Source organism: Trachurus japonicus, chromosome 20, assembly GCF_045865225.1.
Source record: "Trachurus japonicus isolate A0001 chromosome 20, Traja_1.0".
NCBI classification, from domain to species: Eukaryota; Metazoa; Chordata; class Actinopteri; order Carangiformes; family Carangidae; genus Trachurus; species Trachurus japonicus.
In genome coordinates this window covers 10,749,582-10,764,870 of record NC_140926.1, presented here as the reverse complement: position 1 = coordinate 10,764,870, position 15,289 = coordinate 10,749,582, and the positions used below count along the sequence as shown (strand labels likewise).

Genomic DNA, 15,289 nt, shown 5'->3' with positions numbered 1-15,289 from the left:
AAATAGACAGCTCAGGTGCGAGTATGTCAGAGAATCCACTTGAACACATCAACACATGCACATAATTTCATACACTCATGCACTATAATAACCAGCTCTTTCCTGGTGAGAAAAGGTGACCTTGTTTGCAGATGTAGCAGTTAGCTGAATATTTGTTTTGTTTGTTTTTTCATCTTTAGTCATCTTTAACAAAAAAAAATACACTGCTGAGACACATACAGTACACACACAAGCTGCTAGAAATCTCACCTGGAAATAAATACTTACTCTTTCTCGTCAGCAACAATAAGCAGCACCTTGTTTTGGGCCTTCATCTGGGTAGTGAGGCTCTTGTTGGAATCTCTGAAAGCGAGAGAAGAGAAAAAGAGAAAAAAGTAATTTCTAACCGCTAATAAAGAATTACACGACATTTAAGTGTCTTTTGCAGCAGTAAGAAGGACACAGTGCAGTATACTGAGATATAACTTCACATCTTTTCGATGAATAAGCAACACTGATGCAAATAATATTCACAATTGCATTAAATGTACTACCAACACAGGTACCCAAGTTACTTTGTTCGTTCATTTATTTATGATTTCTTTATACTGTATATGCCTATGCAATGGAGGAAGGAATATAAAATAGGAACATGTCACATTGTGTGCTCATACTTTTGTTCAGCAATCCAACGGTCCACATTGGTCATGACCAGTTGGCTCTCATGGCGAAGTTTAGCGTTGTCAGACCGCGTCCCCTCCAGCTCTGTTTGAAGGGTCTCCACCTACAAAATGCAAGTAGCTGAATATCTCTTACAACTTAAGCAGATGTGGGTTGTTGTTAAAGTTTATATTTCCTATTTTTAAAATCCCTTCATCTATTCAGGCTGGATTGGTGATAAACAAAACTCCACATTTAAGTTTTAATGTACTTGATTTAAAAAAGAGGTTTGCATCTCAAAAGAAAAGGAAAAAAATGCTATTTCCTTTCCACATGAAGGTATCTTTGCAGGGTGAAGGAAGGCAAAGGTGTGAATAAAAAAATAAATAAATAAATGTGAGGCTCTGATATGGGAAGCCAAGAAAAGGTGACAGGAAATGTCAAAAATAAGAGCATAATAGCAATACAAGAGGAAAATTAGACAAATGGAGAATAATGAGGAATGAAAGAGGTGACATTTGCAGATGCAGGTATAAATCGCAGGGTGAGGTAATACGCAGGTGCCAAGGAGGAAAAATGGAGGATGGTGGAGAGCAGAATCAGCCTGACGACAGGAGGGAAAGACGGGTGTGGGGTGAAAACAGGGATGGGATAGCACTGGCCAAACTGCTGACTTTTTCATTCTGCTTATCAGTCAGGACCTTTCCAGACCTAACTCTGGGGACCCTGACACATTACCCTTATCGCCATGGAAACACCTTGATATACCATAGCATCTTCGCACAAAGACTCGGGCAAACATGAAAAAAGTTTCCAATATGTGGGCCATGATTTGAGTATCTAAAAATATCACATGATTAACCTAAAATGTCAAAATATCAACTGCTGTATGAAATGAATCATGTAGTGTGTGCATGTGTGTGTATGCCTATATGTGTATTTTGCAAACCATACGAATGCCAAACTATTTTACCGTTGATGTGCAAGTGACAAATTTAATGCAAAGATAATGAAAATTAGCTTTAGAGCTAAATCTGGTATATTTACATATTGTATGTTCATGAGTCCCGTTACAAATAAACAAATAAATGAAATTAAAAAAGCTGATTCTATTTAAACAGAGCTCAATGGAAAAAAAAAAAAAAAACGAAAACACAATGGTGGACTAATTAAAATATCTGATTATGATCATTTCACCATCACATGGCCTCAGTGGAGCAAGACAATACAGAAAATAAGATATTAAGAGCAAGCACCGGAAGGAGGATTCAAGATGAGAAATAGATATTAATTGTTTGTTTCTGTTTGTTTGTTCCTCTTATTAAGCCAGTTTAGAGGTTCACCAGTTTACTCGGTTCGATTGATCTTGTTTTTACATACTGTAACAATTAGGTTCACACAGCTTTGCAGAATGGGTCGAGTACTGTGAAGGACAACTCAAAGTTTAAATGTGTCATCGGTCTGAAAGAAGGGGCTGGTGGGTTTAACGCCTTACAATATCTCACTCCGTCACTGGAAAAATGGTTCCAAACCTTTCCAGTTGAGCTGCATGGAGCTAATGTGGGCCCACAGGATCTACAAAGATCGCATCACCAGGGAACGGACCTGCGCTCTCCTTTTCAACATCCATTGTAAGCCATTGATAACCAAAAAGATTTTAGTCGAATAAAAAACAAAACAAAGAGGTCACCACTTTGTCTAATGGTAATTACATTTGGATTAAAGAACAGCTGCATTTCAACAGATGCAAACATGAAGCAAAACAGTTTGAGCAATGAAATCATATTAAGCAAATTCAATTGTATTGTTGAAGGAAACTGAGTCAGGGTATCGATTGTAATCACATTTTAACAATGGAATAAATATTGTGAATCCCCTGTTGGTTCAGTTCTCATTCAAGTTTTGTTTCATGCATTAACACATCTTCATGTGATCCTCTGAACTGCCACAACTTCACATTGCATATCCAGATTAATCTGTCTTATGTATAAAATATTTATATATTTGTTTCAATTGTGCCTTCCAAAAGCTCAAAAAAAGAGAAAAGCGACACTCACAATACATTTGCACACACCTCCACATGCATGACACATAGACACACACACGCACACACACACACATGGTGGCAGGATCTGTGGCGTGCTGTAATGACAGTAATTACCTGTGGTCTCACATTAACATCTCCCTCCTGACTGCCTGACTGGCTCGGCTGGTGGAGGGATGTAAATCACAGCGCAAGTCTGATGTTGTGATTAGGACTAAATTACACACCGTCACTCTGTTTCCAACAGTGTCAAGGGAGGCAGTGAAAGGGTGTGTGAGAAAGAGGGGGAGAGTGCATGTGTGTGAGAGAGAGAGAGGGGGGACACATTTAGAGAAAAAGGAAAAAAGGACAAGGAGGTGCGATTGCAAGAGGGGGGAGGAGTAAAGTAGCATACCTGCTTAACATTTAGATTGGTTTTGTTGCACAAATATTTTACCAGATGATGGGGGCTAAAAGGGGCAACAAAATGCATTTGGGACACACTTATAATCAAGTTTGGTGATACCGCCGGCCCTTTCAGGTCTACAGTATGCCAGAAAATATGAGTTTACTGCTGCACTGCTGGTGAAGCATTTGGAATCGGTACAGCTGCTTCAACTGTATTTATCATGTTGATAGTTTATTTTATCGAAATAAGGCAGAGTTGTCCAGTCCACAGCCCGCAGTTTTCATTCACAAAAGATACAAGATGGACTTTGTGAACTCACACAATCTTTTTTTCTGAACTTTTACATCTGAATTTGCTTTTATGACAAACCACAAAGTGGACCTGCAGACAGGAGTAAGAAAAAGGTGGGTGACTTTAACAGTTAATGGATTTTCCATCTTTCTAGTTCTCCATGGAGATGTGGACTGGTGTCACATTGCACATTAGCCATACAGAACAAAAGTGCATTTACACTATAAGAGACCAAAGTGTCCAACATCATGGGATAAACATAAGTCAAAGTTAACTTTTTTTTCTGAGCAAAAGAGAGTAACATGAAGATGAGCAAAACAGCCCGGTTGTTGCTACCATCACCATCAAACCAGCGGAGCCGAATACGAGCCATTACTCTGTTCCACTCAGCTCATCAGAGCACATCCTCTCATCAAATTAATGAACACATTTATTGTTAAACACGTTTTTATAAAACATTCATTCATTCTGTCTAATTAAAAGACCCAACAGGCCTGACATCACTTAAATATGCATACTTATCACTCACAGGGTTTGAATTAAAGATCTACAAGCGTGTGTGTGTGTACTGTATGTGTGCATGTACGATGGCAGGAGAGAATGAAGCTTCCTAAGCAGGTCTTCTCACTCTAGGCTTAATGGTGATAATCATGGCGTGACCCAACATTAAGACCATGTGTGCGTGTGTTTGTGTGTGTCCCACTCTCCCTAATGGTGACGATGATGACATGTTCTCCATTAGACTAGTCAGTGGGCCACAGCAGATCTAGCATATTAATGATGCTGATGATGGCTTCTTTAATTACCTTCGTCTGCTGCAGCATGGCCTGACTCCTTTTCCCTGAGCCCTTTCATCACACACTCTCCTACGCATGCTGGTGGGCTGTTTATCAGTGGCTGCCATTATTGAAGTCCCCTGTCTTGCATCTAGCCTGCATGAGCACAACTACATTACAAGCCTTTGTGGAAGTTTCTTAACCACTTCCAAGCTCAATTGGTGGTATCCTTTATACGGAAAACAAATTTAACTAACTACTTCTTTTTCCTCTGTGGTGCATATGTCCAGAGCACTGGATGTCAGGTGATGTCAAACACTGAATGCTAACACTGGACTCAGCTTTATAATCTTCCTGACTGCATTTTTATCATACAGTTTCAAAAATTAATCATAATCTTGATCATTTCAGACTGCATTAGGTCAAGTTTCTGAAAATTAATAATTTTGAAAGATTTGGTTTCTTTTTATTAATTGAAAAATGTAAGGTTTACAAAAAATATATATAGTTTTGGTATTTTTGCTAATCAAATGTTAGTATGATTTTAAAGACTACCCTGTTGTGTATATAACTTAATTTCACAGTGTTAGTCCATTGATTCTGCATTAGTTAGGGTTGGTTAGTCCTTGAGGTTGAAGTAAGTGCTGTAGAATTACTGAATAAACTATGCAGATAGTCTCGTGCAATTTATAAGAATGCTCTTTTTATTGGAAACCTCTAACAATAGAAAGCTATAAATGTATCCTGGATGTGAAGGAGTCCCATTTGGTAGACTGGCAGGCATTTAGTTGTTCAGGTGAGCAGCCTGCAGCAGTGCTTAGCTGACAGCAGCAACACAAAAGAACAATTTTAAGTTTTTATTGTTGCTGTATTGTTTAGTGATGAGCTGAAACAGCAAGTTTGGGAAAAACACAGCCAGCCCTGCTGTGAATAGCTCCAGCGCACAGGTTGCACATTGCATTCACAAAGTTGTTCATTTCCTCAACACCTTGATAAACCATTGGAAAATAAAAGAAAATATACAGTATGGATGCTGTTTATATATAGTTATTTTCCTTACGTATGATTTGTGAGACATATATTGTGCACACTATATGTCCATAGTTGATTTTATAATACAGTAAGAAGCATTGAACTCATAACTCATAATAAAAAACCTCACAAAGTAAGAAAGGAAAAAACAAGGTAAATTTTGAAAAGGGAAAGAGCTGTGTCTTTCAGGTTTCCCTTTTATTTGTCATTAATCATTCCACTTTAAGCCAACTAGTTTTTATTCTTTGGTTTAAAGATTGAGAAAGATTTGATTGAATTTGAATAAATTGACATTGCATAGCTTTGAAATCTGTGAACAGGCTATTAGTAAAGTAAAATCTGTACCTGAGATGATTGAAGGTTAACTCTGAATAATTATTATAACAGCTTTCTTTCTTACTTTTGGAAATTAAACACTGTTAAAAGAAGTGTGATTTGTGATTTGGAAAAGTTAATTTTCTTTCAAGTGTTGCAAACCTTGGCCCGAGTGACATTCTCACGGGTGAATAAAAAAAGAGTCTCGCTCTGACCAACTGCAATTAACTAACAAAGTAAATACACACTCCAAGCACACACTTTGGGAGGAAAAACTTAAACCTTTTCACACCAACTTTCCTAGGGCCGCTACTCTATTATATTGAATATCGTAATATTTCCTGCCATAGGCCAAGGGAATATTTTTCATAATACCAGACAAATGATGCTGTTTTGCATCCTTTGTGCTCTACTGCTCAGTCCATCACTCATTTCACCGCTTTGGTTTTTGTACATTGTAACTTGGCATACAGCAAATAAAACTTTGAACTTCTGTTAATGGCTCTAATCATTTTTTGCTGAAACATAAAACACAATAATAGAATTGTACATCATAAAAAAGCACCTGAAACATAAAATACAATAGGATAATTATGTATCATAAAAATACACTGTATGGAAGCTGCTAAGGGCATAGAAAGTTCTGTAAACAACATGAGTGAAAGGAAAAAAAGAAAAAGAAAACACGGTTAGTTTGTCTGTTTGATTGTCCATCTCTTCTCTCAAATGAATTACAGCTCTGTGGCTTAATGAGCTGTGCTGCTGGAGACTGATGGGACACAAGGACACACATGCACGCACACAGAACAAATACGAAGTCCATTCTATGCTTAAACAGTCAGACAATTGGTCCGCGTCTCTTGATTCATCAACTAAACAAATGAGCTTCATTTATCTGTCCTCATTTGTCCAACATCAAACCTGTGCGAGTGTGTATAGTATGTGTAAGAACTGTGATCTAGTGCGGGTCATTCGAAGCTAATTAGGCCAGGCTTGGGGCCTCAATCAGGTATAATGAGTGAGATCAATGAACAGATAAGACCGTTCCAGAGACCAACTCTCTCTAGCATCACCAAAATGAAAACAGTAGTCCATCATGTTTGAAAAGTTCACCCACACAGCCACTTATAGGTGAAGATGTACATTTGCACATCGTACACAAAAATGATTAGATAACAGCGACCTTAGGCAGTGACAGTAAATTGTCATCTATAGCTACTGAAGTGGTGAAGAAAACAGAGGGAACTGAAGTTAATGGACATTTTCTTTGTCCACCTCCACATCCAACTGCTGTGCAGAGTAAAGCAGAGTCTCAGTGCTGTTTGTGATTCAGTGTCTTGATCATGGATCCTCAAGGGAGGACTAGTCCTAGTCACCCCACAGAGTCAAGGCGATTAAAAGCTACCGTCTAATTGTATTTCTATAGGATGGTATCAATAGTTTTAAAGATTTTTGGGTAACTAAGGAACGCTGATGGGCATAAAAACATACTCATAAACTTTTGCTATCAAAAAACTCTGCGGCAAATTCTCATTAAAACTGTTTGAAATCTTTTACTCCATGCTAAACGAAGCTGAGGTAAACAAACTAATGACTATGATTGTGTGTGTGTATGTAAGAGGAAAAAGAAGAGAGGGATGATCTGATCAGTCACAAAACATTCCCCATGTTTACCATTACTTGTATTTGAACTGGGCTCATGCAGAGGGATGGGATCGAGTGAAGTTTGTGTGTGTGCATGTGTGTGTATGTGTTCTGAGAGGCATACATGCAAGCACAGAGTTGACCAACCGATATCATGCAAATCCTTTTTCTTCATATCAGAAAAGAGACACTAAAAAGGCCCAGAAAACACAAACAATATTCAGCATAAAACACACACACACACACACTACAAACACACACATATACACCCTGCATACAAAGACATACACACAGAAAAAGACAGAGCTATCTGAGGTTCAGCTACTGTGCACCGAGGCAATTTGTAATATAGATTTCCTCTATAGGCCACTGTAGTGTACCATTTACCATTTCAAACCCTTTGATTTTTTCACCAGCGGATAATTCATCTTCTGCTAGTCAATAACAGAGATTGGGACCTAATGAAGGAGTCATAGTCAGAACGGCCATCACACAGGTGTTTAAACACTGTTTGGAGGCAAATTCATTGAAAAACTCATCTGTTGTTGAGATGATGGAAGACAGCACGGATGCAGAGGGGAAATGTGAGGGATTGTGTATGAGCACCGGATCCAGCCAGCGACTATACAGATACACAGACAAACAGTTAAGTGTACACACATACATACACGCACAGTCCCAAACAGCTTATTACAATTACAGGCCTAAAGTAAACAATACATATGAAACTGATTGAGTCATTTAAAAACAGCAATGCATTGGTTGTGAATGCCGCTTGCTGTTATAGGTACAGCATCATATTTACAGTCTATTTGTAGATCCACTCCCTTGAAAGAATAGTTGTTCATATTTTGGGAAATACGCTCCCTTGTTTCCTTGCAAAGATTTGAGAAGATCTATACCACTCCAGGCTATATAGCCTGCAGCTAGTGTGCTTAGCTTAGCATGAAGACTCGAAGCAGGGGGAAACAAAAACACAAGGTCTGTCCAAAGGTAACAGGACCACTTGTTGGATTGAGGTTGTGACTTCCTGGAGTCTCTGAGTGATAATAAAAAAAAAAACTGGTCACGAAACGGTCACCACAACCTTGACCTTTTGACCTTCCAAAATTGAAACAGCTCATCCAGTTCAAGTGAGTGTGAATGCCAAATTTGAAGCGATTCAAGAGGAACTCTCAAGATATTGTGATTGCAAGGCTGATGTAATGTTTTGTGAAGTTGCCCTGACCTTACCTTTAACCTTTGGCTACCGAAATCAATGGAGAAAGTGAAAATGGTTCAAGTGTCAACAAGACTTGGTGAAAACCTTATTCAGGCTGGACAAAGAATGGTCAATGTGCAAAACTGAGGACGCAGCTACAGTATAAACTACACTGTGGAGCTGCTGTAAACAACTGAAATCATTGCGTCGTTATAGTGTCGATCGAATTCAGTCCGTCATCTATCTTTGCTTGTCTCCTACTCTCTTTGCAACTATATTTAAATACAGTCAAGTTTCCTATAAAGCTGTTCTCATTTACATGTTTTTCTCTTAATCTTGTCAGACAACAGAACAAGTTTGAAATAGTGACCAATCTATCTCCGGTGTCATGCAGCAGTAGCCTGGCTGTTCACAGAAGCGGCACGAGCACTGCTCTTTTTTAATCACAGGTAGAGCTGATCTTTATAATCATGTGAATTTATAATGTAGAGCTTTTTCTGTGTTCTCGGAAGGGCACTTCTTCGGTAACAATCACGTTAAAAGGACCACCGCCCTGTGTGATGATCTGCCAGAGGGGCTTCTCTTCTCCTCTGCCTGCCTGTGTGTGTGTGTGTGTGTGTGTGTGTATGTGTGATCATCTGTCTTGCTTTTTGTTAAGACACTCAGATTTGTTTACTCATTAATCAAAGGTGTCCATTTCAGATCTTTCTGGCCCACTTTACCCCTGGGGCAACTCTATTCCACTGGTAGTAGCTATGGTTTGTCCCAAAAGACAGGATTTGTTGGTAGGCTTTTTTTTTTTAAATCCCTAGTGACAAATAAGCTACTCGATATAAACAGTTTCAAACCATTTTGAAAGAGCAGTGTGCAATGGGAAAACACCAACACTTGGCAATTAATGGTGTAATGCAATATTTCACCTAAAATGAGATATGCTTTTGTTCAACTATACTGTCATATATAGCAATACCAGAAAAAAATATAGTCATTAATATTCAGACAGCATCCATAACATCAATTTAATCACCACGATTTCAGCTCAAGGAAATTGTTGCTTCAAGTTCAAAAGGAACAGACCTTTACTTTATACTTTGTAATTCATACACTGGTAGCCATTGCCATGTCTGTTTCATGCAAGGCTCTGACTTGACAGACCCCTGACTAACTCTGACATATCATGCAATATGTTTGATCAGAAATTGTACAACAGAGAAAATATGGCCAGTCGCACAGCAAAGGCAGAGATGAAAGGATTTTTCAACAGTTCAGAAAGAGATGAACTCTTGGCGAGCACTGGCTTGGCTACTGACTGACCAATCAACTGGCCTAAGTCAGTGTCTTACTGGCCCTGGGCAATCACTATTGTTAAACCCTGGTGTACTAATGTCAGGAGAAAAAAGGAGAGCCGCGCTATGTGAACTGCATTATTCACAAGGACAGAATGAAAAAGAGAGTAGAGTGAAGGAGAACGACTGAAAGAGAAAGAAACGGAGTGAGAGGAAGACAGGGAAGCACATGGGTAAGAAAGACGGTAAGAGAGGAGATCAGAAAGAGAGGGAGAGAGGAACAAAGGCAGACAGGAGGAAAGAAAAGGAGCAACTCTATGAAAAGACATTGAGCAAAATGCAAAATCAAGATCCAAGAGAGCACCGTGGTGCATGGAAGCTTTCCACTGAATTCAAAGTTTGTCGAATCTAAATGAACATCACTTCGCCATCCTGGCTTTACCCTTAATTATCCATTCTGCCTTTGTACAGCGGCAGCTCAGCTCTGACAACTGCTCTCCCCAGAGATTCCCCCACACTCCCAGCCAGAACATTAGGGAATATCAGGGAATATTACTCCCAGGAATTAACGCTCCAAATCACCTTGCCAGGTTTAGGTCCCGCATACACCCCTCCTTCTCTTGGACAAGATAATCCAGGCTGTAGCACCGGATATATGCCACTAATCATCAAAAAGGTAGGGGGTGGGAGGTGGGAGTGAGGTAGGAGAGAGAAGGAGGAGGAAGGAGAGGAGAGGAGAGGAAGACCTTGGAGGGCGTTGGAGGAGAGAAGGGAGAAGAGGCCTCCGCTAACATGGACAGGATAAGCAACGAAAAGCAACATGCTAATTGGCAAAAGGAGTAGATAATTACATTTTAATGATATTAAGTTGTAAAATTGGTGTAGCTTTCTGCGAGTGCAGAGTGTGTCTCAGTGATTCAGATGACAAACACCTCACCCACGCAGTCCTCCAGCCCGCTTTAAAAAAACACTCCAAATTATTTGCCAAGGCTGTGTCACCCAGGTCTGGCGTGTATTTATTTACCTGGTCCTGTGCATCTTCTTTCTCTCTCTCTGCCTTGAGTTTCTGATTGACAGCCTGTTGAAGGTTCCTCCTGAGCTCTGCCACTTCTGTCTCCAGCATCACAGCCATTGACCTGCACACACACACAAACAAAAACAATGAAAATACTACAGTACACTCATATAAGGTTGATATTTAATAAAAATGTATCATCTCAACAACGTAAATGCATTTTTTAAAACTCATTTCAATCTATAAATGATTTTCACATTCATTATCAAGATGAATGTTCCTTAAAATAAACAAATACATTTAAAGTATTTAATTCCAATATAAAATTTTGTGAAAAGCCAGATTTGTACAAGTGTTTGATTTAGATTATGTGTGAGTGTGAGTATTTATGTGTGTGCGTATGTGTGTATGGCAGCCGAGCTAAGGGAATGTGAAGGGGATCAATATAAAAGGGTCTATTCCTGCCACGCAACTGTGCGTCTGTGTGTATGTGAGTCAGTTAGTGTCTGTGTACATGCTTGTGAGTGAGTTTGTGTGTGCCAGCTGCCCTGGCTACAGCAGGATCAATACGACAAATGATTACCATTTCCACAAACCTCCCTCCACAGCCGCACTTCGGCCGCTCAGTGAGCCTCAACACTCCTATCAACCCCGTCCACACTCACACACGCGCGCACACACCAAAACAAACCAGCCCTGCTCTTAACTCACACATCTATAAATAAATGTGAAAATGAGAAATTAAAAGTGCGCAAATAGTAGAAAATATTCATCATATTCTGTGGGAAAACATTTTGGGTGATCTGAAGTTAGTATGTTATATATTTGACAGTTTTAGTCAACATTTAACAATACAATTTTAATTAAATCCACCCCCCTCCCCCCAAAAAAACTATGTACAGTTCACTATTTACTCCTCAGTCTGTTCAGCACTTGTTATTTTTAGTTATCATTAAATGATTATCACAATGGCAACAAGTTACTGTACATACTCCTGTTAATGTTCTTACTTTGACTTGTTTTATTATTATTATTATTAATATTATTATTAATGAATCTCATTCATCAGAAAACAGTTAATCACACTTTTCCAAAACCCAGATTTTATGTTTTGTCAAACCGGCAGACAACAAAACTAATAGAGGTAACCTTGAGATATTCACATCAGAAAGGCTGGGACTGCTGAATTTGGCATTTACTTCCAGAATTGACTGAAATGACAAACTTACAGTCAATTATCTGTTACATTTTTTAATAATTGACAAATCCTTTCAGCTCAAATGAGATATTTTGGAGAGAATTTTCATCTTTATATCTTTATGAGACGGTGTGCAGAAGAAGTGGACAGAGACTGTGGAGTGTGAAAGATGGATTCCGATATGCAACATAAGCTCCCAGCTGGACTCAGTATGTTATAATAAAAAAGCCAAAGTATAGTATTCATCATATGATGGTGCAATAAAGTACAATGAGCCAAAGCTTGATTATTTTAAACATCTTTTCAAATGATTATTCAATAATTCATGAAAAAATCTGCATAAATTCTAAAGTATGTTATCAAAATAAATTACAGTTGACTCTCTGTCTGTTTCTTAACACAGATTATTTGAGCAGTGAAGTAAAAACAGATACAAGAGTAACTCAGTGGTAAAAGCTGAAGCAGAATTGGAACAGCCAAAACAAAAAGGAAAGACAATGCTTGATAGATTGGTCCACGGAGAGAACACATGATAGGATGAACAGAGCGGGAGAAAGAAAGGAAAGAAAGAGACGAGGCATCCTGTGGAGAAAGGAGGGGATTTCCCACAGCACAGATGGAAGCCATTAGTATGGTGTTGTTGCTTAAAAACCTTTCATGTCTTTGCAGTTATTAGATAATACTGGGTTAACAGTAAACAGCATGATTCTGCAAATGGATATAATATGCAGACACAGCGATTGTTTTACCATCCAGTACCTAAAATTGGTTTAAATGTAATAAAATGCAATAATTCAGAATGTAACCTATAAAGTCTCCATGCCGAGTTTTAAATTGTCGGTTGACAAGGAAAATGTTCCATGGCTCAACTTAACCAAGAAACTCCCTGAGACGGAGACCGTTGCAGTGAGGTCATGTCGAAGCCAAAGCCACAACCACAACTATGTGCGCACAAACAGAAACACACAAACACACTCTCCACTGGGTGATACATGCTTGCTGATGTCATCACCACAGCTCTGGTGACACACAGGGGTCAACCAGGGGTTTCACCTCTGAACTCTGAACTCCATGACCTAGGATCTGCTTACCTACTGTGTTCCATCAATACACATTTGAATTTTTCTACAGAACAGAAAATTGTCAGTGTTTTTTAAGTTGACCAGCTGGGTTATTAAAATCCTTAGAAATGAACATTCAATGTTTGATATAAAAAAAAAAACCCACAGTCTGTCATTTTGCTTTGTACACTCTAAGCAATGTACATATTTAGAGTTTAAAGCTGTTCTGTTTAACACATGTTCAGTTAAACAGCCTACTGTACGCCGCACATAAAAAAGCTACATGTTTTTGATTACTGAGCTTACACAGGGGACGATGGGAAATGGGATAACAGAGGAAGCTTCTTTCCCTCTTTCCCTTCTTACCTTATTTTCTCCTCTGCTAGCTTTCCCTCATTCAGACACCCCTCCATCCGCCTCGCTTCCTCTGCATGGGCTGCCAAATCCTCCACTGAGCAGGGGGAGACAGAGAAAGAAAGTGTGAGATAAAGAGCAACAGTTCACTTCAGACACTCTTGGTTAAGATCCATTAGAGACTAGACCTAATTCAAATTGCCATATGACAGAAAAATAGACAGTTTGATTGAGATATTAACAAAATTGTCTCAGCTCTTTTGACCGAGTTGATTTTGTTGTGATTGTGTTTAAAAGAAAGAAGTGCGCAACGTGAGTAAATATTTCCACAGTGTTTCACATCTTCCAGCAGACCAAGGTTAATGGAATGATTTACAATACATGCATACGCAGGGGTGATTATTGATTCTCATCAAGTTCAGCATGAGTGGGAAAATATGAACCGCGAGTCACCTTCAAAGCAAAACGAAGAACTCCGCCACAGAGGAGGCACAAAATGCCTTTCAGAGGCGGAGAAGGAACGAGTGAGCATATTGCACTGCTTACACTTACATGGGGCAACAGCTCTTTTGTTGAAACACAAAAGAAGTGCTCCCCGACCACGTCAATAGATGGCACTCTTTACCTTGAGCAGGCCACTTAAGCTCATACACTGTAGTCCTTCAATCACATTCCCTTTTCAGCTGTCTCTTCCGTCTGCATGCAATAAAACCCCATTGTCCTACACTTAGTACTTTAGCACATCGAGCGGATGCAAAAATAAACCACTAGTCAGGTTCCTTGGTAAGGTTTGCTTTTGCAGGCCCTTTTCAGTTTGAATTTAAAATTTAGGATTTGCTTCCTTCCCCCTTTTTTTTTTGTTCTGCATGCTGTTTTGTGAGTCAATGTTTCTTCATAGCCCTTAAAACCTTTTCACTAAATTCAGTATTCATTGAATATAACATAAACTGTCAGCCATCGGTGGCCAAGGCTTGTGAATATTGAGAAGGTGTGTGCATTGAATATGTAGAGGTGTGTGCGCTCCTGAGTGTGTGTATATTTGTGTATGTGTGTGTGTGTTGAATATTTACAGGACGGACCTTGACTTTGTGGGTGTGCATGTGTATTTGAGTGTGTGAAATAGAAATAGAGAAATGTTTAGTGTATTGCTGTAGTGCTTTTAGGGCCACGCACCATGCTGTGATGGTAGTAGTTGGACAGATTGAATAGGAGGAAGCTAAAACCAACACCAGAAAGGAAGAAATACAGAGAAGAAAATCTACATTTAATAAAACCATGATTAATTCATGGTTTTGCAGCATCCAAACTGTTTAAACTGAAGCCCTAGGAAAACTGAAGCTGCAACTGGAATTGCTAAATATTCAACGATGCACAAACACTTTTATTTGTGTGTGTATGTGAATGTATGCACCCAAGTATCAAGGTGAAAGTTTGATATGACTCAATAATCAATAAAGCCGAGATGTGAAACCTTGGAAGTGGGGATCAAGTTTGCTTTCATGGCGTTAGGTTAGAGGTCAACGGAGTGACACCTGCAACCAGAGGAGGCCACGGAGAGAAGCTGCATAGTCTGGACATTTAGACAAACTGTTCTATTTGCACCTAATAAAACCGAGGCCGAGGTACATGCACAGGCACAAACGTGAAAAACTATTCTAAAAATATAAAGACAGACACAAAATCATAGAAAACGAAATGTAGCACATATGCACACCAGGTGTTTACCTTAGGCAAGCTCAGGGGTACATTTAGCCTAGTAGGGATTGATGACCAGATACCTGCAAGATTTAGCCCATAGAGGATTCCATACTGTGAGGTTTGGGCTCTTTTACAACCTGTTTTTAGTGGCTTCATGAGTTAAGTTATGACATTAGTCCACAATCTAAGATCTTGGGTCCCTCACTCTCTCACTTTCTTGACCCTTTTATACTGGCTTCACAACTTAAGGTATGACATTAGTCCATAATCTAACTCTCCCTCGATCTCTCCCTCTCAACACCTTCATATGAGCTTCAAAGCCCATCATACAGCATCAGCCTATAATC

The 15,289-nt window shown here is 39.2% G+C and overlaps 1 protein-coding gene across 1 annotated transcript in view; it reads right to left on the bottom strand.

Moving 5' to 3' along the window:
- LOC146966464 (uncharacterized) overlaps positions 1-15,289 on the bottom strand; it is a gene marked incomplete at its 5' end in the record, with an annotated part of 65,055 nt that overhangs the window by 10,118 nt on the left and 39,648 nt on the right. The window contains 4 exons of the mRNA XM_085764000.1: positions 268-342; positions 654-763; positions 10,641-10,752; positions 13,257-13,341. Of these exons, the coding sequence (XP_085620126.1) occupies positions 268-342; positions 654-763; positions 10,641-10,752; positions 13,257-13,341 (382 nt within the window). The remainder of the gene's footprint in view (positions 1-267; positions 343-653; positions 764-10,640; positions 10,753-13,256; positions 13,342-15,289) is intronic.